Source organism: Populus euphratica, unplaced genomic scaffold, assembly GCF_000495115.2.
Source record: "Populus euphratica unplaced genomic scaffold, PopEup_1.0 scaffold135.1, whole genome shotgun sequence".
Taxonomy (NCBI): Eukaryota; Viridiplantae; Streptophyta; class Magnoliopsida; order Malpighiales; family Salicaceae; genus Populus; species Populus euphratica.
This window is the reverse complement of record NW_011499965.1, coordinates 260,137-285,316: the sequence shown is the minus strand read 5'-3', so window position 1 is coordinate 285,316 and position 25,180 is coordinate 260,137. Positions and strand designations below refer to the sequence as shown.

General features: G+C 28.6%; 2 protein-coding genes and 2 long non-coding RNA genes across 5 annotated transcripts in view; 2 read left to right on the top strand and 2 right to left on the bottom strand.

Moving 5' to 3' along the window:
- LOC105138912 (ankyrin-2-like) overlaps positions 1-25,180 on the bottom strand; it is a 44,192-nt gene that overhangs the window by 3,237 nt on the left and 15,775 nt on the right. The gene's annotated exons all lie outside the window — the stretch shown is intronic.
- LOC105138911 (uncharacterized) lies at positions 4-25,175 on the top strand. The gene is made up of 3 exons (XR_844884.1): positions 4-119; positions 1,633-1,637; positions 25,094-25,175. It is a non-coding gene; the product is annotated as an uncharacterized LOC105138911 (long non-coding RNA).
- On the bottom strand, positions 961-5,793 carry LOC105138909 (uncharacterized). Its single transcript, XR_844883.1, has 2 exons — positions 5,733-5,793; positions 961-1,250 (listed from the first exon to the last, which is right to left on the bottom strand). It is a non-coding gene; the product is annotated as an uncharacterized LOC105138909 (long non-coding RNA).
- Positions 14,446-16,366, top strand: LOC105138910 (FRIGIDA-like protein 4a). The gene is made up of 2 exons (XM_011045146.1): positions 14,446-14,661; positions 16,025-16,366. The coding sequence occupies exons 1-2, from the start codon at positions 14,526-14,528 to the stop codon at positions 16,228-16,230; spliced, it is 342 nt and encodes a 113-aa protein (XP_011043448.1). The 5' UTR covers positions 14,446-14,525; the 3' UTR covers positions 16,231-16,366.

Here is a 25,180-nt window from a genome sequence, read left to right as displayed (position 1 = left end):
GGACAAGCAAAGACAGTATTAATTTGTAAGTATACATTCGAAACTGAATTTGAATGTATTTTCTTGCATTCAGTTCTTGTAATGTTAAAGTTTGTCCTTTTCATTTTCATTTTTTGCAAGTATATATTTTTATTTTTAAAAAGTTATGTTTAACATTAGTATATCAAAATAATCTGAAAATATCAAAAATATTAATTTAAAAAAATAAAAAAATTCAATTTTTTTCAAAATATTTTTACAAGCAAAAACAAACGGAACCAATCTCAAGTTAAGGCTTTCTTTTATATTCAAGTCAAAGAATAACTAAGGGTTTGTGTATTGTATTTATAAATAAAACAATATTTTATGACTTTTAATATATTTTCTAATAGTATTATATAAATTAATAAATTATATACATAAAAATATCAAATTAATATAAATTTTCTTAGTACAAACAACTGATGCCAGTTTGTTAAGAATTTGAATAGAATCTTCAAAAATAATTCTCATAATATAAAGGAGAAAATAATATATCTATTTAACCTATTACCTATTTCACAGGCAAAAATGGTAATCGAAAAAAAAAATATAACAAAGAAAGAGCAACATTTAAACCCGAAATCAAATATAGTCATATCATAATAAAATAACAAGAATTACAAACTTATAAGTCATTGACCCAGCTGGGCAGTGGGCACGCAAGTATCGTGCGTGTACATTGATAAGTTCATTAAAATTCATAGTGCACAATGTTAAGTGAATTGAAACTGGAAGACTGGGGAACGGAGGGGACTTACCTCGTAGTTCTGGAGATGAAGACAAGATGGAGGACTGGTCGACTAGTTACTTTCACCTCTGTTCTTGCTTTTCTCTGATCGGTTTCTTCCTGTTCGTCCCCAGTTCTGCGTGTGTTTCGTTCTCCTGTGGCCTTCTGTTTTTGCTCGTCTTCTCTGGATTATCTCTGCTCTTGCTTCTGTGTTTTTTTGTTTGTGGTCTTTGGTCCAGTGTTCTCTGTGTATTATCTGTGTCTCCTCTGTGTTCCGTCGTCTCTGTTTTTCCTGGGTTTTTTTCGTTCGTTCGTCCTCTCTGCGTTTGCTTGTTTTCCCCCTGCCTTTTCTTCCCCAGTTCGTCCTCAATTCGTCCCTCCTCCTGTGTTCTGTTCGTGGGTTTTCTCTGTTCTTTTCGTTCTCTCCGTTCTTCCTCTGGTTCTCTCGGTTTGCTCTCAGTCCCCTGGTCTTCCTCCTCTTTGCCCAGGGATCAGTGTTTTACTATAATGAGAGTTATTATAAACTGTGAATGTTTTTGTATTGTAGCGCGAATTACTGTAGAAATGCTTTTATTGTTTACTGCACTGTTTTGGGTTTGATAATTGCTATATTCTTGCCACTGAAAGTTGTAAAGAATACGGGGGGTTGGGGTTGTCTTTTAGTCGGAAAAACCAAAAGATCAGTTTGAATTTTGATGAAACAGCACGATCCGATCCAGGCTGGAGACACTTAGTGATTGGCACGATCCAGATAACAAACACCTAGCAATGGGGCTAGTCAGTGAGCCCCCGCACACCCTGCTGAAAACCTGATATTCGAGTCTGAGGGCCGGAGCATGTAAAAAAGAAATAAATTGTTGTGTTTTTTTTTTTATTATATAAAGGTTAAGTAATAATATTTTTTTATTGCTATTATTTTAAGTTAAGGTTGAATTTTTTTATTAAAGCATGTTTGGTTTTATTTTTTAAAAAATATTTAAATTGTTTTTATTGTTTTCTTTGCTTTAAATAAATATTTTTTTAATTTTATTTTTAAATATATTGAAATTGGGTTTGGTGGTGTAGGATTCAATATAGCTTTAGCCTAACTACACAATAGGAATTGATAAGTTTGGAAGTCTAAAAATACTAGATTCGGATCTAAATCTTTTTAATCCTGTGTAAGGATTTAAGATTTTTACTATAATTAAAAGTATTAATATCAAAAATATTTTTATTTATATTATAAAAAATATTATTTTTATTATAATTAATATTATTAATATAATAATTAATAAATTAAAAATATTCTTATTTGTATTATAAATATTGTTATTATGCTATTGGTATTATAATTATTATTATTATTATTATTATTCTCCTATGTCTTGCATCAAGATCCGTTAGCCTTGGGTCTTCTATCAAGACTCGATTCTCCGAAGTCCGATGTGAGTAGCCAAGGCTATTAGAACCTTATTCTCTTGGATTAGTTGTTGGGATCGATTTCTTTTGGATCCCATAATCGGATCCATTTCTATTGGGTCTAATGTTAACATCCAAGGTTCTTAAGTTTTAGGTTTTTTGTGTTATAAATATTATTATTTTTATAATAATTAGAAGTATTAATATAAAAAAATATTATTTGTGCAACAAATAATATTATTTTTATTATAATTAAATTTTTTAATATTAAAAATAGTATTATTTATGTTATAAATATTATAAGAATTTGGGTCAAACAAGTTTATTATTATTATATTCATTAATATTATTAAATTTGTAATAAATATTATTACTATAAAAAAAACCATAACAATGATATAAAAAGTAAAATCAATTATTATTATTATTAATTGGGGTGAGGCATCCCCTTCCAAATGAACTTGGAGCTAAAAAGAGGTGCATCATCTAATGAGTTTGGGTGTGGCTAGAACACAGATTCAAATCCATTGGGTCTTGCAATCCCACCTCACCTAAGATTATTGGTCCTCATCAGGACCCAAAACTAATGAGTTCTACTTTAGGACACAAAACTCTTGGATCTATTGGCAAGACTTAAGGTTAACGGGTTTTGCGTGAGGATCCAAGGTTAAAGGGTCTTGCATCAAGACTTAAGGTTTTTGAGTATTAGGTTTCTAAATATAATTATTTGTATTATAAATATAATTATGTATATGATAATTAAAAGTATTAATATAAAAAATATCATTATTTGTAGTATAAATATTATTATTTTTATTATAATTAATATTATTAATAAAATAATTAATAAATTTGAAAAATATTTTTATCAATATTGAAATACAACTATAGATTTAATTTGAAGTGTAAAATGAAAAATTATTATGATTATTATTATCATTAATAAATTTTATAAAACTATTATTATTATTGAGGAAAAGCCATATTGTTTTTTGAAGGATTAAAAATAATAAAAATTTCGATAAAAAAGTTAAGTATTATAATTAATATTATAAATATTATTGTTAGGTTTGTTGTTGGAATTAGACTCAATGCTTTTGGATCTGAATTATAACAAAATTCAATGCTCTTAAATTTTAGATTTTTATTATATTTTTTTAAAAAATAAAAAATAAACTCACAGTGTAGCGCGGCCTATTTAAGTAGTATATACTAAATGTCTACCTCCCTGTTTTGATATATAACATGTATATATTTAAAAGAAATCAAGATGTTTAAGTTGCTAGTGTCTAAACTCCTGGTCTAAATAGAAAAAAGTAACTTCTTTCATGTACAAATTACACCACCGACTCACCATATAGTTGGAAGCACATTAATTACTCCCATGACTTTATATTATAATTAGGACTTTAAAAAGACGTCCAGACACGCCATTTTTAATGGATGGTCCTTACATAACTTCTGTCATTTAAAAAGTAACTTCAATCAATTATAAAAACCTATCACATCATATGATTACTCTTAAACCAAACAATTTAGTATTCTTCCTTTCTAAAATAGTATTGTTACCAATTATATCTCTAAAATAGTATTTTTATTAACATAAAAGATAAATTATGTGGTGAAATCAGTATATCTTTTCTAATAAAACATTGTAGATACTAATTATTTTGTTTAATATCTAAATTTTTTATCACTAACATATTTTTTCTATCATAAAATATTAATTTTATTATATATTTAATTTTTATTATTTATCTAGTTCATAATTATAATACAGTAATATATTTATTTTACAAAACCACGGTGGAGCGCCGGCATCCCATCTCGTTTAAACTATAACAGGTAAAACACCAACCAGTACCCTGAATCTCGGAAGCAATCAACCTCCAGGTACAAGCTATAGTCCCCATGTGTCACCTTCTTATTTGTTAAAAAATCTCCCAAGTACAAAGCAATCATTCTATAATCGCTCAGACGCGTATAATGCGCATAAAGCCAAAAAATGCAACAATAATCAAAAGTAAAAAAAAAAAAATCTCAGTAAAAATATCGGGGTACATTATTATTGATGTATATTAACAATTTTGCCTCTACAATCATCAACTTGCAACGCTCTGTGACTAGAAAACAACACTCCAAAAAAGGAACCATAAGAATCTAACACAAAGGCATGGGCTCCACCCCATAGTGCCAATTTGCGATCTTGGGTCCTACAGAAGTTAAGGCCAGCCACTCAAACACCCTAGTGGTAAATCCGTAAAATATTCGAGTATTTATGGGCTTTTATTGTTTCTCATGGCACCGAGGAAAAATCCCCCGTTTCCCATGTGTCAACTTCTTATTGTTTCTTAATGAGTCGCCACCCAATGCCAGTCGTAGGGAATGTGACTCACGTGATGGTATTGAATCTGGACCGTCTATGGGTGCTATGAAATTAATCTAGCGGGTCTTATCATGTTAATATTTGTTTTTACCTTATAATTTGGTTTTTTACTTTTTTTTTTATCTAAAAACGTTAAGGTAATATTATTTTTAAAATAAAAAGCAAGGGGTAATGCTGGTATTTTTTAAAATATTTTTAATGGTTTTTACATTAAATATGAAAAATAAAATAATTAATTAATTGAAAAATACATTGTACTGTGATGCAAAGCACATGTAGTGTTTGTTATTATAATAATAATTTTCTTTTTTAAAAAATCATATATTAATATATTAAAAATAATATATTTTTTATTTTTATATTAATATATCAAAATAATATAAAAAATTAATTTTTTTAAAAATCAAAATTTAATAGTGCCATATAGTATAATGGAATGTCAACCGCGTACTTATCTCCGTCCCGCGTACATATACGGAGAGTACGTAAGAGCTTGTTTGATAAGTAAGAACGTGGGGACTTGATTTTGCTTATTAAAACTAAATTGATTCTCTATTGATGTTTGGTAACAATACTATTTTAGAGATACAATTTTAGACTTGGTAACAATACTATTTTAGAGATACAAGAGCAGTCAAAGACTATTCAGCAAGTATTTTTACTATTACCTTCATTATCTGCACTACCTGCATCACTTATTCTATGCTGGTAAATATTATACTGCAAAAAAATAATATTCTTGACTGGAGGATCAATAAATAATCCAATAAAATAGAGTTAAATTAATGCATATATATTTTTTAAAGAAAAAAATATATTGAATTTGCATTTCAAACTAAAAATTCACAGAATAAATATACAGTAAAATATCATAGAAAAAAACACGAGTGACCTACACATAAATTCAAAAAGGTCCACAAATTATTTTTTAAAATTTTATGATATAAAAAAGAGGTTCATTTCATCGAACATCAAAACAAAAATAAAATAAAATAAAATAAATTAGACCGGATGGGCCTAAGACCCGAACCCAAATTTTTGCTTTCTCCAAGAAGGCCCAGCCCATTCACTGCCCAAGTGAGTAACCGGTTGGGCAGCATGCAAGAATACTGCGTGTACAGTGATAAGTTAATTAAAATTCAAAGTGCAGATTTAAGTGAATTGAAATTGTAAGACCGGGGAAGAGAAGAGACTTACCTGGTAGTTCTGGAGATGAAGACGTGATGGAGGACTGCTCGACTAGTTACTTTCACCTCTGTTCTTGCTTTTCTCTGATCGGTTTCTTCCTGTTCGTCCCCAGTTCTGCGTGTGTTTCGTTCTCCTGTGGCCTTCTGTTTTTGCTCGTCTTCTCTGTATTATCTCTGTTCTTGCTTCTGCTTTTCCTGGGTTTTTTTTGTTCGTTCGTCCTCTCTGCGTTTGCTTGTTTTTCCCCTGCTTTTTTCCCCCAGTTCGTGCCTACTGGGGTGTTCTGTTCGTGGGTTTTCTCTGTTCTTTTCGTTCTCTCCGTTCGTCCTCTGGTTCTCTCGGTTTGCTCTCAGTCCCCTGGTCTTCCTCCTCTTCGTCCTTAGTTCGTCCTGATAGGCTTATAGACCCAATTGAACATATATAAAACATAAAATATGTTTTGAGGATAGACATAGATGTGGTCCCATAATTTTGATCTCAAATCTATTATTGGCTTTTAGAATCTTTGTACAAAGCTCATAGCCTAGTTTAGAATAAACATCCAAGGCAGGAAAAGCCCTATCCTGGTGCAAGGGTACCGAACCACCTAATACAAAGGGTATCACTACAAAATTTAAGATTCATCTTGGATAGTTGCTTGTCCATTTCAGGAACCACTTTGGCTAATAAAACAAGAGAGTCGAATAATTCTAACATGATGAGTTGCTAAAACAAAATCATTATATCTCAAACTAAGCACGTTGAAACATGAGGTACCTAGTAAGGAATGAAATTTGAGGCCTTTATAAATTCCACTGGACTAGTTAGTCACACATCCTCTCAGACTCACACCTTGTATCCCTATTGACAAATAGAGGTTAGTCTTAAATAGAGATTGTATTACTAAAAAAATACTTACCCTGGAAAACACTTATATCCCAAAATAATCATTGCACCCTTGGATATATATGCCTTGAAGAAATAAGCCTGAATGAGGTTACTCCTAAAAACACATACTTGGACAAGCACACCTGATCCAAAATTGCTCTACCCATTTACCGTATAGTTGGTAGGAAACAATAATTACTCATACAACTTTCTACCTCTGGATAATCACTTAGTATTACCATTCTTACTCTAATACTATACCTTCAATAATTAGACCCTATTACCTTAAATGATAATCCTTAAACTAGAAAAGATATTATTCTCCCTAGTTTTCTCTCACTCAATATAAGTTTTCTTTTAACAGTTGAAACTTTTATATTAGAATGATTTTTAAATTTAGTATTATAATCTTACTGACAAAGCAATCAAAAACTTGATTCTCACTATCTTTTTATCTCTAACTAAATTTTAAAGAATAAGCATAGGGTAATGGTGAGTATCTGTAAGTTTTAATTCTAACAAACTTGTAATTAATAGGGGGCACAACACATTAATATGAAAAAATTCATTGAGATTCAACCATTAGTTTAAAGTTTTGAGTTAAGATATTTTTTTATAATACCAATATAGTAAAAATAAATAATAGTTGAATAAAAAATTCAAAAAATATAAACACCAAGAATTTTCATAATTAATTTAACAGGAATAGGAATTATAATTATGAAATAAACTAAAAACACTACAGGTTTTACTATTTCAATTACAATAGATCCTCTCATATGTTTATTATGGATTGATACAGTGCATCTATAATGTCTTTTTAATAAAAATATTTGATTTAATTCTTGAAATTTTAATTTTTATGTATATTTCATTGTAGTATTTAATTTTGACAGTTCAATCCTAACAAATCCATTTTCATTATGTTTAAGTCCTTTGACCTTAAGAAATGAGAGAAAAAGTAATCGAAAGGGGGATGAGAGGAACATTTTGGCTAGCCATATTCGGACAAAAAAAAGAGAGCTAATAATGGTGTCATTGGGCCATCTAAAATATAGGAATTCAAAACATATGTTTTAGACATTTAATCATATTAGAAAATGTAGATTAGAACCATAGAGTTTGTTTTGATTTTGAGTTTTTAGACTAATTAAGGGGTATTATGGAGCTAAAAAGTGAGTTATTAAATTTTCTAAAAATTTTTCTAATGATTTTGAGTTTTAAGACTAATGTTTTTAGGTGAAAAAATTTTGGTTTTAGGCTCCACATTACTCAAATTTTTATTTTATTTTTTGATAGTGGATAAGATGTCACAATTTGAAACCCATTTATTAAAAAAACTAAAGTGGATAATGTGTTTTTTGCTTGAGTTTTTTTAAAAGACAAACATATTAGACAATCCGTTTATGCAAGTCTACATGCATGAGCTTGACTCTACTCATTCTTTTTTCTTCTTGTTTTTATATTATTTTATATTCTAAAAGATAAATTATTTTCATATAAAACAATAAAAAAGATATTTTTAAAATTATATGATGGTATCATACTTTTCAAATAAAATTATAATCTTTTAAGGTTAATGTCACTATAGGAAAATTCAAACAAAGTAATGGAAATACCAACAAAAAATATTCCATCACAATTTACCAATGGAAAATGTGATGGGAATTTTTTGTTAGTAATTTCATATGGAAACAACAACAAAATAAAAAAAAAATATGTTAGCATTTCTAACATGTCAAAATCACCTGCGAAAATGCCAACAAAAATTTCATTTGAGATTTTAAAAGAAAAATTTAATAATTCTAATTCAAACACAACCTGGATAAATAATTTTATCTTTTTAAAAGAAATAAAGATGAAACCTCCACCTTTCTTTCTCTCCCTGAAACCTCCACCCACCTCTATAAATTAAGCCACCAAAACTTTTCAACACTGGTGCAACAACTCTCCTATGACCTAAACTTCCTTTTCTTGGTTCTTTTCTTGTCAAGCTTCATTCCACAAAATAAGCATACCCACATATCTATGTTTTAAGTAAATCGATGGAAATCTATTTATAATATTTGTAATATATATATGTGTGTGTGTATGTTTTATGTAGTAATGTAGAATTTGTATTTTAGGGTTTATTTGAGATTTGATAAATAAATTTAATTTGTTACCTGATGAAATTGAGTGTGATTTTGTATCTTAGATGTCTTAGGATTGAAGAAATGATAGGTAATTTAATGAGTGCAAATTATTTTTTTAATTAATCTCATGGTTAAATTGAAAATTTAGGGATAATTGAATTTGCATGGAATTGATAATAATTAAAGGTAGTAATTTAAGTTGAATAAGTTTGAATTAAAGAAATAATGGATAATTAGTTGAGTTTCAATTAATTCAATTTGATATAGGTTTTTGTTGATGATCTAGGGAAAATAAAATTAATGTGTAATTGATAATAATTAGGTATTAATTGATGTTATTTATTCTTGAATTGAATAAATAATAGATAGTTAGTTGGGTATCAATTATTGTTTTGACAATTTTATGGTTTAGTTGAAATTTTAGGAAAAAATAAATTTGTGGAATTGATAAAAATTAGGGTTAAGTATATTTCAACATATAAAAGATTGATAGTTATTGGATTATGAATTATATTTTTCTAAATCGGAGGAATTGAGTTACTCTGGGATTTAAAAAATGATGGATTATTAACTTGTTATTGTCTTGTCCAAAAACAAATAATTATTGCAATTGTGAAATATCAATTGGTTTGTTTAGGTTAATTGTGATTTATTTTTAATAAAAAAAAATGAGTTCTAAATTTCACCAAAAAATTAATTTTTTTATTGTTATGTTTTATTATCATTTTAGTATTTGTAAGTTATTAGTTCTAAATTTTACTTTACATAATGGTTTGTTATTTCTCTTCCCTAATGTGTTTGGTTGATTGTATTAGGGTAATAATCTTCTTGTTATTTATAGTTATTAGATAATTTTGTTGTATGTTTTTTTAATTTTGAAACTACTCATTTCATCATATTTATAATAAAATGGTCATTTGAATAACTATTATTTCAATGAGTTAGCTTCATGACTATCTTGAATATATATATATAGTGGATGTTTAATGAGAAAAATTTTAATGTTAGATAAATAATCTTAAATTCGAGTAACTATTTTTTTTAAATTATAAAAACTAATTCATCAATTAAATCAATTAAGAACACATTTTGGTGGAAAGAAAGCAACGAGGTACTTGTAAGGAGAGTATGGAAAAACCACAGTTTGACTAGGTAAGTTTAAAAAATCAATGTTCAATATATTCTTATAATTAAGTGTTATGTTAAATTTATATTATTATAAACCTGTATTATTTTATTTTAATTTCTTACTAAATTTCTATATAATAAATTTAAATTATATATGAATTAACTATTGGTTGTACTAGGTTGTGAAATGTTTTTGTACAATGAAGAAGGTCGTGTCACTTGACATGGAGAAGTGGTAAAAGTATAAACTAAAGTATATTATAGACCTTAATTGGATAATGTATCTTGGATTTATGACATCATAAAATTTTATAAAATGTTTAAGATCCAGTAAATGAAATCTAAATAAACAAACTTATGTTTCGATGAGCAAGCAAACTAGAGGAGCAATTTTGTTTATCCACCATGCAAAACATCTAGTAAGAGTTCATTGTGACACACACATATAATTTTACTTATGTGTTTATTAGTGACATTTTTAACAAACTATATAATTTTTAGGAAAAAAAGGTTTGTCGAAAGCCAACCCTAATGGAGTTATATGAGAAAACTCATATTAATGAAGCTGATAGGGGGAAGAAGAGAAAACATTTGTCGATAAAAGAGTAGATGCATTCATTATAAGTTTTTTGATAGTTATATTTCATTTAAGATTATTTATTTACATTAATAATGTGAAATATAATTGAATTTTAAAACTTGATTTTTTTTATAGGAGAGATATAATGCCAATATGGTTGAGAAATCTGATGAAACAATTTCCACCCATCATCCTCAACATTCTCAAGTGTGGTTATAGACTACTAAATGATGGACCTAATAGAAATTGAATATATAGTTTGTCTATAACATCAATCCAAGATTTGATGGAGGGTTGTGCTATTTCAACTCTAGACACACCATATGTCGACCCAAGTTATACATTCATCATGGGAATTTGATTAGATTGTGCATAAAAAGGTTTAGGAACAAGTGGTTGTTGAGTTAAAGAAAATGAGTGCATAATTGCTATAATAAAGTAGGATGTTTAGGCTCAATAAAGTGTAATTATTGGTGTACCTTTTTCTCTTTCTCTTGAACTTTCGACATCTTTGATTTGATGTATTAAATATATTTCTCCTTGTTGATTTGATTATATTTCAATTGAAATTTAAATGGTTTCCTACCAATATTTTTTGTTGTTTCTATTTTTGTTAATGTTTATGTATGAAAATTTTTATATCTCATTTTTGTGTACTATTCATATAATTTCCTACTTAAATCTTCCAACTATGAAATCACATAAGTATTTGTTATTCATTTAATATTATATATTGCAAAATTTGTACAAGTCAACTTTTAGAGATGTTTTTTTGTTATTGTGAGCATTTGTTAGATTGAGGATCATAACAAATAAAATAAAAAAAATTAAAAACTCCAACAGAATTATTAATGGAATCAATATTCCATCGGCATTTATGTTGGCAATTCGATTTGAATGTTTGTGAACATTCTTGAATTTTTGGTAAAACTTATAGAATATATAAGAACTTTTCAACAAAGTCGCTAATGGAATATTCAATAAAAAAAAATAAATGGTGATGGAATTAATGATAGCTTTCAAGTTTTTATTTTTTTTTTATTTCATTGGCAATTTCCAATTCCAACATATTTTTTGATGAAAAATGGGTAGTAAAAGCTGATTTTTAGGTGTAAATATTCTATTAATGATTCTATCAGTACATAAAATTACCAATAAAATTACAGATAAAATAAAAAATATAACAAGTTAGTTTTGGATGATAAAAAATATAACAAGTTAGTTTTGGATGATAGTATCCCATCATTTTTTTTATTAGTAATTGTCAATAACAACAAAATCTTCTCTATATATCGACAAAATATTTCATTTGTATTTTTCAATTCTTTTTAGTGTGTTAGGAATTACTTTATAAATAACTATATATAAAACTAATATGCATGATATTCTTAAAATTTATAACGAATATTCAATCTAAGTAAAATGCATAATTTTTTCTTAAGAAAAAATTACATTAAAAATTCTATGTTTTAATTGCGATTTCACTTTCCTTTTATATTTTGAAAAGTTATACTCTATATATTATTGTTTACATAATTGATATCAATTTTAATACCATGTTAGAAAATTTGAAACTCAATAAAAAGAATAGTCTAAAATATTACAAGTTTGTTACTATAATTTACGCAATGTCAAAAGTGTCCTTATAACTGAAATATTAGAAATTCGCAACTCCACTCTAAAATAGTGAATATCTTCTCTTTTGAAGAATAAGAGATAGAGTGTACAGTGTAGAAAAAATTATAATGAACCTAAATACAGGGATCATTCCTCCTTTCTCTTGTTTACGATGACGTTTCGGGTATAATATTTCATGCACTTTCGATGAATCACAAAAAAAAATAAAAAATCCGAACAAATTTAAACTGAAATATTGACACCAAAAAAGAAAATAAAAGAAAACACCGAACTAGTACACTAATCATGAGATTCCATGTTAAAATGAAAAGGAAAGAATATATAAGAAAATCAATTCTGAAGGAGAAACGTATATATGTGTTCCTGTAAATTAGTGTAAACTGAGAGAGAAGGGATAGATGACGAAGAAGACCAGTTTCCTGCATGCAGAAGTGCTTTCCCTCCCAATAATTAGACAGAATTAAGAGACTTGGGCATACCGAGAGGTTTCTGAAGAGACTTGGGCATATCGAGAGGTTTCTGAAGCTCTAAGAAACAAAATCCTTAGGTAATTAGGTTTCTTTGCTTTTCTCTCTTTTTTGAATAGAGACTGTGATGAACGACCAACACATTGGCATCCAGTAAGGTTGTTTTAATAATCCTTTTATCATACCTCTTTTTTCTATGCTTTTTTATTCAGTTTTGCAATTGCTTGCTTCCAGTTCTTGTGCTTAGATACTCGGTTTCCTGATTAAGTTACATATTCCCTGATCTTTTGTTTGCGGATTCGATTTTTATCCTTTTTTTTTTTTGCATGATGATTTTTTGTTTTAAGCACTATAGTGTTTCCTAGTAGATAGAATTAACACAAAATCATTAATAGAAAATTGAAAAACATTGATAGAATATTCTGACAATCAGTGTATAAGAAAAATTTCTGTCAGCAATTTAAATACTAACATAATTTCCAAGAACATGCCATCAACAAGTTTCTCGTCAAAGATTTGGGTTTTATCTATGATTTTGTCATAATTTTTTTTTTTTCTGATAGAATAAAAGATGAAATATTCAGGCTAAAAATTTAGATTTTATCACTCATTTTCCATCAAGAAGTCCATAAAAAAAGTAGTAAATATTACTCAATTCTTATAAAATTCATAATTGCTCCGGCCTCCGACCACCAATGAGGATTGTGAGGAGGATGGTTATAATTGTCTTCATGTTTAGCAACCATGTTGGCCTTATATGTATATCAAAAAAAAAAAATCAAAATACAATTAAACCTTAAAAAAAAAACATAAGTAATACAATTGTAACTATTTAAAAATACTTACAATGAACTCTTTCACTCTATTATCAATAAACCTTTTTACACTTTTTGCTTATTCTCTTTTTTTATATGAGTTTTTTTATATAACTCCATTAGAGCATGTTCATACTAAAACTTTTTTTCCTATACAATACATAGTTTGTAAAAAAGTCATACAAATAAAAACTAAATTAATAATTAAAGAAGAAATAATTAAATATATAGCAATGCTCTTATTAGGCTATTTGCATGGTTCACCAAGAAAAGTGCTCCTCAAGTGTGCATGCTTATTAAACTATGAGTTTTTTTCCTTTTGTTTTGAGATTTAGATTGTGAGCACTTTTTAAAACCATATGATGCCAAAAATTCTTAAAACTTAGCCTAATTATCCTTTATAACGTGTCAGTAAAATTTTTCCACAATGCTATGTCATTAAAGTTAGCTCTATTCATTGCATATTTAGGGAACCATACCACAAATCACACAAATTAATATAGTAATTTGATAAACAAAATTAAGATAAGGAAACTAAATATTATAGTTTTACAATAATATAATTGTTTTTTGCATTATACTTACCTAATTACAATGTGGTTTTCCACACATTCCTAACAAACTCCTCATTTTTCTAGTAATTTTTTTTCTTTACAGTCATTTCATATATTAGTTATTTTTAAAAAAATTTAAAAATTATATATTAACTCAAAGTATATATTATTTATTTAACCTTTAACTTTACCCCTAAATATTTACTATATTCATACATTTAGAATGATCTTAAAATTGATTTCATTGAAACAATGACTTTTTTTAAAAAATTTAAATATAATTATATTAAAACGAGAAACTATAAAAAAAAACACACGAAAATATATACCTAAGATGTATATTATCTTGTAACCCAAATCCAATTGACCTTGGATACCAAGAAAAAATACTAAAGCTAAATAAAACTAAAAATTTCAGAAAATAATAAAAAATCAATTCATTAAGTCATTTTTATTTAATGCAAAACTTAAAATAATCTATTACAAATAAATAACTTCAATGGTGAGAAAAAAACATACTTACATTGTGTCGTTGGCTTTAAGTTTTCTTGATACAGTGTCTCTAGAAGAAGGGATTCTAGCTTTGCTGAATGCATTGGATGAGCTTTAGTGGAGGCGGTAATGTTTTTGCAAATGGTGTTGGGATTTGGGCTGAAGTCGAGGTTTGATGAGGAGTTCTTGAGAAAGCTTGTGGCAGAGAATGCATCAAGGAGGGATATAGCGAAGCTTGCAGCTGCTATTGGAGAGAAAATGGGAGGTAAGTAGGATGTTAATTTGATCAGTGGGTTATTTGTTCTTCAGTGATCATTGCTGTTCTGTGTGGTCTGTTCATAAGAATGTCAGTGACATTTGTTGCAAGGTTTTTCTGTTCAACTCGCTACTATTTTGTACTTTTGGGCGTTGCCTTTTGTTCTATACCTTTTTTGTTTGTGAGATTCATTGTTGTAAATGAGATCATTGCATAATTAGTTGGCATCAAAGGACATAATAATCTCTCTCTTTGTGTGATTGATAGATATGATACTGTGAATCTGAAAGGGCACAGCTTTAGTATCTCCAAATGCTATGTAAATTATGCCAAAAACGCTTTATTCTGTTTCTAAAGAACTCGAGGCTAAAGCTCTAAGAGTTGACGTGCCTATGTTCAAAATCGTTTTAAAATGACCTGCATTATTGCATTTTTGTTCCACTAGAAATTGTTTCTGATGTTTTTGACATTTACAAATAATGCAAGGTCCTATCCTGGTACTACTACATCTGCTTGGTGTGGCCTTGTTAAGTTAATTGGGTATTTGCATAATGTTTCCAGGCTGATGCTTTTGAAAGCCGGCGTGGACAATCTTATGGCATTGATATCACCTGGAAAGTGATAATTTATTTAAATAAAACAGACTTTACCAAGGTGATGGAAACAATGCTATACTGCCCTGACAAATAAATGCATAAATGACATGCGAGAGTGTTGAACTGGTTTTGCTTACATCATTGTGCGTAGAAATGCTTATTTCCTTTTCTGAAGAATGTTCTTTGTACGCTTAATTGAACTAGACTCTCTAAGTGTTCAATGGTTCTCATCAACCATTTGTGAAAGAAAGAAAGAAAAAAGTCTGTTAATTTTATTGGTTTCCCATTCCAACAGGGGCTGGTTCCCCTTTAAATTGTGCATGCAACTTTGTTAGCAAACCTCTTATTTTGGTAGGCAGAGTTTATCTGTGTTGTGACTTCGGATAATAACAATGACTGATTTGGTCAATCTCTCAAAAAGTTTTCTGTATTCCCGGGAGTAATAATCCTAATCATCATCTAAGGTTAGTTGACAGAATATCTTTCTTGCTTATTTCTTAGTTCATATGAACAAAACCTGCCTCGTTCCTCCCCTTATGAGAGGTAGTTAAGTAGTGTATGAGCCTTAGTACGGGTTTCAAGATATGACTTATCACTGTGTATATGTCTGTAGTTAGTTTAGCTGAGAGTTCAAACAAGTGTTTATGGTGTTCAACTTTTTTCAATCATAATTTGTTTTGAACATCACCTTATTCTCGTCTGTCACATCTGATTTTGATATATTGTTCTATAATCACTTTTTCAGTAATCTTTTTCAATCATAATTTGTTTTGCAGATATAATTGATGAATTGGTGAAGAATGGGAAAGAGATAGAGGCTGTATATTTTGCTTCTGAATCTGGTTTGACGAAAAGATTTTCTCCTGTATCTCTACTCAAGTCATATCTTAAGAATTTCAAGAAGATCACAACTACTGTCTTGAAGAATAGCAATTATAATGCAGCTGCAACGGTGTGTCTAATCTCTATCTATATCGTGTAATTCTAATGACATGAAATATTTGAGTCTGCAAGATTCTTAGTAATTTTTTTGCAGGATGAGTCAAGTACCTTGGAGTTGAATTCTATTAAAGCAATCATCAAATGTGTGGAAGATCATAATCTTGAATCAGAATTTTCCCTTGACAGCTTGGGAAAACGGGCTTCTCTGCTTGAAAAAACCAAAGCAGAGAGGAAGAGGGGTACGTCAGCTGCCACTGCTACCCAGTCTCGAAACAAGCGAGGCCATGGTTCAAGTGGTGCCCGGGACAGTGGACCTACTCCTTATCGTAAAGCCAAAGCTGCCAAATTTTCAAACAATTATTCCTCTTTCAGCCGCAGGAATGCTGCTCCCCCTGCTAAGCTTACAATTATCCCTCTTCCCGCCGCCGGAATGCTGCTCCCCCTGCACAGCTTTTTTTTTTTCTCCCCAAATTTTGGTTAATCAAACCAATATCATTTGCTGCTTGCACTTTTTTAGGTGTAGTATCTTCTTATTAGAAGGAAGAAATGAATAACAAGGAACATATTAATTAAAGAATTCATTGATCTATTATCAATTAATAGATTGGCATGCTTAATTTGTTAAAATCATTACAATTTAGTAATCATGCTAAAAATCCAATTTAGTAAAAACATTGGCTATAATTGGTAACATTTAGTTATTTAATTGATAGACGTCATTCTTTTGGCCACAAAAGGTCTGAAAATAACTCACAAACATTGACGCCGATAGAGAATCTATAAAATGGCTAATCATCATCTAATTCTCTATATAAACGAAGAACTATACAAATGGATAGAACAATAATGTTCCCTTATAGTTCATAATATTGCCACCTTTCTAAATGTCATTATCTCTATCAGCACAACCTCATAGTCAAAATTTTTGGGCCTAATGACAAGATTAGATGGTAATTAAAAATTTGACTAAACTCTAATTAGATAATAGTGCCTCATAAAGATATATTCTTTTATCACAAGTTAAATCTATTTAATGCTAATTTGAGGATTATCTTGCTGGAAATAAAAAACACAACTAACACAACTTACCATATTGTAATGTTAGGAAGTTTTCAGCCACATCCTAATTATCACATGTCCACACAACTTACACAATAATAATATTAACATAATTTAGGTAAAATCTTCCAAGAGATGAGTTAATGTTCAATTTTACGACAAAATATTCTATTTTATTAGTTTAGAGCAATTAAGATTTTTAGGACTAAAATTGGATCTTTGAAAACTTATGAACACCTTCAATTGTATCCTACTGAGGATTAGTTTCTAAATTTAGTTGTTATTTTTTATTTTAACTTGTTCCTTCTATATTTTTTAAAAAAATTAACTTGATAGTTTCTATTCTTAGATATAAGGGTCCTACAATATTAAGGAAAAGGTGATGCCCAATTTATCAAAATATGTTTAAATGAAGTTGATTTAAAGCAATTAGAGCTTAAGGGACCAAATTTGATTATGAAAAAAAATGGAGGACTAAAATTAATGGGAACAATTAAAAAACACAGCAGCTTTGGTGGTGCATGCAACCTTTTTTAGCGGCCAACCTACCATTCAATGGTGGCGATCGATGCATTTTAGAATTCTTTCCCTGCAGGGGTAGCACATCTATTCTCATTCATGGTGGTGTGTTATTGGTGTTATTTTTTTTTCCCATATTTTCTCTCTCTTTTCTTTGAAATTCATGCTAGGCATTTTAAATTTCAAGATGTTCCTTTTTTTATTACTAAGTTTTTGTTCTAGATCTTTTTCTAAAATGTAAAATTGTTTTTAATTTTATCATTCAATAAAAAATAGCAACCTGTTCTTTTATTTTATTTTTCAAATTTGGTTCACATTTTTTTAATTTCTATTTTTATTTTTTGATCCTATAGTGAAATTAAATTTTCCTTTCAATTTCATCCTCTAATTTATTTTTATTTTTCATTTTATTCTTATTCTTTTGGTTGCTTTTTTTTAGAGCCTTTTGTAAAATTAATTTTTTTTAATTTAATTCTTCTGCATAAGGTTAGTAAGGAATTGGACTCCATGTTTTTTCTTGATGGGATGATCATGGTTTCATGAACCAAGTCATATATTTTAAGAATTAACTTGGGTTAACATTGTTTTTTTATTTATTGAGTTTTTATCTACACAATTTTTATTTTTTATTTTCATCCTTTAATTTTCTTTCTTTTTCAAAAAATTAGGTTTTATGAATTTTTTAATTTTTTTTAATTCAGTTATTCTGATTTCATTACTAAAACCATGGGCTTGATAGGGTTGCTCATGCATCTCAACATTCTTTTCTTACAGGGGTGGTATATGTATTCTCATTTTTTGTGGTGTGTCAATAGTATTATTTTCTTTATTATTTTCTTATTTCCACTCTTTTATCCTTAAAATTCATGCTAGCCATTTTAAATTTCATACTTATCCTCTTATTTTATTGTTATTTCAAATTTGATCATTTTTCTTTTAATTACAAAGTTTTTATTCTAGGTCCTTTTTAAAATTTAAAAATTATTTTTAATTTTATCATTCAATAAAAATTGCAAGATGTCCTTTTATTTTATTTTTCAATTTGGTCCATATTATTTTTTAATTCCTCTTTTTAATTTTTGATCTTTTAGTAAAATTAAATTGTCCTTTTAATTTCACAATTCAATTCAAAAATGTCAAATCTCCTTTATTTTTATTTTTATTTTACTTTTCTCATCATTCTTGTGGTTGCTATTTTTTTTATTATTTTACAGCCTTTTATAAAATAATTTTTTTAATTTAATCTTTCGCATGGTGTTGTTTAGGAATTGAATTTCATATTTTTTGTTTATAGGGTAATCATGGTTTCATGAACCAATTAACTTGAGTTAACATTGTTTATTTATTTATTGGGGTTTATTTTTCTTAAAACAATTTTTCTTTTTCTTCTTCATCCTTCAATTTCTTTTTTAAAATTGATCTTCATGATTTTTTTTATTTTCTTTCAATTCAATTTCCTGATTTCATTATCAGGATCACAAGTTTGATGGATTTTTTTGAGTAATTAATTTTTTAATTTAAAATTTTATTAGTTTTATCCTTGAACATTTGGTTCCTTTAGAATTAAGTTTTGTGATTTTTTCTAATTTGTTTTCTATTAAGTTATTTCATTCTCATAATCAAGATCACAAGACTTGGTAGGGTTGTTGAGTTTGTTGGTGTTTTTTTTTGTCATTCTTTTAAATTGATTTCCTTTTGATTTTATTTTTCTATATTTGATTTTTTAGAAATAAGGTTTTATTATTTTTTTTATTTACTTTTTATATGCTTATTCCAGTCTAATAAACCGATTTGCAGCTTTTGTATGTATACTTGTATTGATTTAGGTTTTTTTTCTTTTTAATTTCTTCAATTTTAATCTTTCATGTTAGGCTTGCTGGAACAAAGTTTTTATACTTTTTTGTTTTGTTTTTGTAGATGTTTTTTATAACTTCTCATTAAAACTTTTTTTTGTTTGATTTAATCTATAATCTGTTTACCGTTGTTTTTTTTATCATTTAATTAAATATTATCAGCCTATTTGACTTTGTCACAAAGATTTTTAACTTTTTTAGAGCGCAATTGCAATATTCGGACAATTTTATCAGCTAATTTTTTTTTTCATTTAAGTTGTGGCGTAGCGTTGGGCTATGGATTTAGTAATCACTACCACTTGTTTAATTAGGATCAGTGAAAACTCATTTTTAGTCCTCACTTCTTCTTGTTTATTGTTTAATAAAAGTAGTTCATTCCTTGAATTATAACGAAACTATTTTATAATTATGCAAATAAATTTTTTTGCCTTTTTCTTGTTATATAGTAAGTATGATATTTAATCTATTTTTGTGTAACATAGTTAAGCCATTATTTGTTAATTATTTTTTTTTCTTAATTTGTTCTATATGCTCTAGCTGTCTATTATTTTTTATCATTTAATTAAAATAAAATAGATTAATTTAATCTAATTCTCGTCTATAACTAACTTGAGTCCAACCCCACATCATAGCTGAGGTGCACGACTAGTACATACTATTTATCAAAAACGTATGCGATTAGTTGTTGTCAAACTATTTACTGCTAAGAATTCGAGAGTCAAGTATCCTGCAAGATGAAAGAACTCTGAAAAGACACACCAGAGACATGCATGTTCTGCATTACATATAACCAAAGTCGTTACAAGAGAGAAGAGAAAGAGCCTAACATCTATTTGTTACAAATTACATGAGATTTAAATACAAGATAAAATGCCCTCCCGTTTGCAAGCTATCCAGTTTGAACTGGATGTGATCCTATTCTCTTCCCATAAGAGAGGTCCGTACATCCTCCCTCCTTTTCATTCGAGCCTCAATTTAAAGGTATTATTACAACACAGGAAAGACAATATTGAATTTGCAGTTGAAACCATCATTCTATAGGAATAAACTAATTGGGTAAAAAGAAGACAGGCTTGGAATGTGATGATGGTTGTGAAAAATCCATTACGTTCTTGCACCGTGATTGTCAGGATGAATGTAAATGCTAAACCCAAGCAGAGAAGGGAGTAAAAATTAAGAAATGTCGCCAACTCCATGTTACATGTTACATGACTGGCACGACCTAATGATATCCGACAAAGGATTATAGCGGCGATGAGGGAGAAATTCATAGCTAGCATGTCAAAAAAAATATAAGCTCTCATCAGATTTTTTGAACTACCACTGTTAAAATCAGAACCTGATCCAGGCACAGTGATAGCACCAGCGAAGGTTACTCCAGCTACCAGTACTGCCACCACGAGAAGATTCCCTACCCGTCTGTTCAGTTCCTCCGTCGTTAACGTCGTTCTTGGTGAATCAAAGATAAGATTGTTGTCAAACTCAGTCTTATCATCTGCCTCCACCAAAACTTTTAATACCTCACGCTGAACAACAAAGTGTTAATTAGAAAATATATGGTAAACAAATTATATAAAGCATCATGACAATGTTAGCTTAATATCCCATAATAACGAAGAAGTAATTCATCGCTATTTAGTAGATCAGTGAGAGATATCCCATATATTTTAGCAAGTAAATAACTTTATCTCCATTTTCGATAAAATGTGGATGTGAAAGTTTTTGCTATACAAGAATATATTTGTTTCCATCACTTGATTAGCTTCTTATGTGGACCCCAACGGCTAGAATACAAAGTAATTTGACTTTAATACCATCTAAAGTGAAATGTGCATGGTTCTTCAAATGGCAAACCAAAACCATCTGGCAATGGTGGATTTTTAAGAGATCATGAAGGAAATGTTTTGTGTCTTCTCTTGTTCTACGGGTATAAAAAAATTAAATGTGGCAATTGACAATTAAAAAGCTTTTCAAGTGAGTATTGATTGTTCCTATGTACTTACTAGAAGCTGGATTGTGGAGTGTAATACCATTACATTGGTCAAAAGCCACAATATCATAAGATCACGACACTTACAAGATAAATTCAATAACATTTTAAATTCTTGTAGTATCCACATTTTTCTGAACTTTGCACATAGTCAGTGTTAGTGACATGAATCATGTCACAGATTATTTGGCAAAGCAAGGAATACATATAGAAACAGATTTAATTACATGGTTTTAGTTTTTATTAATTTTAAAGTCACTATCAGAAAATTAATAAATATAAACGGAAATATTGAAGGAATATTTTTATTGGTAAATTGCCGATGGATTTTATCATCGAAAATTAAAATAAAGAAAAAAAAACGATTACATACTATTTTTACCAAATGAATTACCGATAAAATAAATTCTTTCGGTAAATTTGTTGGTAAACTGTGAATATTGTTCATCATGTCTATTTCAAAGGGAATCACTAACAAAAAATTCCGTCGGTATTTTCTAAAGAACTCTAAAACTGTTCACTTTCCAATTGCAGTATTAATTAATGTTCTTTACGGATAAAATCACCGATGGAATGAAAAGTCATTAGTGTTATTTGGTGATTTTCTGAAATTTTTTTATTAAATTAAATATTACAGGCGGAATCACTGATGAATTGAAAAGTTATCGGTGATATTTGACGGTTTCTGAAATTTTTTAATTAAATTAAAATTTTAAATTAAATATCACAGACGAAATCACCGTCAGAATGATTAAAAATATTAATATTTAATTATCCGTCGGTAAAACGCCCAATAAAAAGTCTAGAATTCCTAATTTCACAACAAACGATGCTTTCTTCTTCTTCTTCTTCTTCTTCTTCCCCATATGTAAAAAACATGAATATCCATTTCTTTCTCTCCTCTCCTCTCCTCAACTCTTTCTCTTCTTCTCCTTGCCCAGGTATGTATTCTTCTCCTTTCTTCCCAGCTTTTTTTAATTAATATACTTTATGAATTTTTTTTCTTTTCTTAGCTTCACCTGCAACGACATTAAGTTTTTTCTTTTTTTTCTTTTTTCATGTTTTTTTCACTATATTTGTTTTTTTATTTTATTTTTAATTATTTTGTTTTTAATAATTGTATGAACATTGTTGTAGGATTTTTTTCATATGATTTTATTCTTCTTTTCAAGTGTTTTGAGTATTATAGAGTGTTGATTTATATTAATTTAATTATTTTATAGTTTTGTAAAATGAATTTTTTAAAAATATTTTTAAATAATTACCAATGGAATTACATACAGTATTTTTCCAAGGGAAATATCATCGGAATGAAACGGATAAATTTTTCTTGCGCGCCTTTTCCGTTAGTAAATCCATCAGTAAAAATATTTTTTTATTACTAACGGATAAAAAATTACCGACGAAAGATTTACTAAATGAGCATTTCTGTCGGTGATTTTGTTGGTAAATTAATTATCAATGAAATGATAGTAGAAATACCGATGGAAAATTCTGTCAGTAAAACTAAAGATTGTGATAGTGAGTTTGGTTTATGTTATGGCTTTGTGGGTTAATAGAACATTATTTTTTGTTTTTGTAGTTTTATTTGGTTTGTAAAGTACCTAATACGTTTGTTTTTTGTTCTTCTTTATCTCTCTATATGACCATTATCTTATTGGCTATGAGATTTTAATGAAGTTCTCGTCTTTTATTATCAAAAAATCATCTCAATCTAAAAACTTAAACTGTTAGGTGAGATTCTAGAATATGATTTATATTATTTTTTAATACACCCCTACAAGTGAAAGTCATTTGAACTTGAAACTTACAAAGACCCATTTTACCCTGTACTTAATTCTTATCAATTAAATGAAGATGGTGAGATTTGAACTCGTGACCGCTTGATTATCATAACTATGATATCATGTCAACGAACCATCTCAACCTAAAAGCTTAAACTTTTAAGTAAGATCCCAGAATATAATTTATATTATTCTCTAATATTTATAAAAAAAGATAATTAAAAGAAATTCACCCGACCCTCCATCTATTGTCCAGCTAAACCTTAAGAACTAGAACCAAATAAAATCTTTATGTAACCTGTTTGTTAAAGTATCGGTTAAATGTAATACTTGAATCTTTTTTTTTAAAAAAAAAAAACAAATGTCCTAGGAAAACTTTTCCATATTGTTTGTTTAGTCCAACAGTTGTATTGGTCTTATGCAGGGGAGAAGACAAGAATTAATATGATGTATTTTTCGTGAGATTTGTTTGATTAAAGTTTTGTGTAAAATAATTGAAGATGGAAATGATACAAATTGGTGTGATAAAATTTGAAATCAAATTGTTCAATAGAAAAAAAAAAAAAAAACGATTTCGCTCTTTGATAGTGAAGAATGTTATGACAACTCAAGGACTTAATATTTCTCTTAAAAAACTAAACCTGCATAAATCCTGGACAATAATCGGAACTCAATTAAGAAGAAATCATCGAGTCAAATTCGATTGGCTTTGACTCCATAGGTTAAGTACAATATCTTAGGTGAGTTGACCCTTAGAGGCATATAGAAAAAACTAGAGAGTATTTATGCTTCTAGACCCATGACTAATCGTTTTGTTTTTAAGTAAGATTTGTACCCTTGAGGATGGATGAAGGAATGTTTAAATGATGTAATTATAATCTTATTGGAGAATGAAAGGTTTTGAAGTAGAAAACAATGTCAAAAGGTAACGAGGCATTGGTGACGGGAGGTCCTCTTGGAAATAAAATTATGATTGTCATGGGAGGAACATGGCATAAGGAGGTAGATTTGGTATAAATAACTCTATTTGAGATTCTAGACCTAGAGCGGATTACAATGATAAGAAATATATTTATTGTCAATGAAAAGGCCATGTTTGGTATCATTGTGAGAAGATGAAAGCCGACTTAGAAGAATTAAAGCTAAATCATACGAAGTCTAGAGATGTCACGATTACCATGAAAGATGGGAGCAAAGATGATGATGTTCTCATGGATCATAAATGTAATAAGGTTTGAAAAATTCATGGATTGTAGATTTTGCATGCTGCTTTCATATTTATTTAAAGAAATAATGTTTTGATACTTACAAAGAAAATGATGGAGATTCTATGGTGCTAGTAAATGATAATAAAATCTAAGTTGCTAGAATTGATAATGTTAAAATTAAGATATATGATGGAGCAATGAAAACCCTTTGTGATGTTAGGCACATGCCAAGACTTGAAAGAAAGTTTGTGAAACCAAAAATCTTACCATTTTGCGAACTTCCGCTTCCTTCGATTTGTTCCAAACACCTTTCGCAGCATCATCCTCATGCTTGGTATCGATTCGTTTGTTCTGATCAAGGACAAGCAAAGACAGTATTAATTTGTAAGTATACATTCGAAACTGAATTTGAATGTATTTTCTTGCAATCAGTTAAGGTTGTCCTTTTCGTTTTAATTTTTTGCAAGTATATATGATGATTAATTTGGAGTATGATCCCTCGTGATGTTCAAGAGCAATTGCAAGCCCATTGGCACCATAAGGTCAGTTTTTCGGAAAAGGCTCAGCATATAAACAT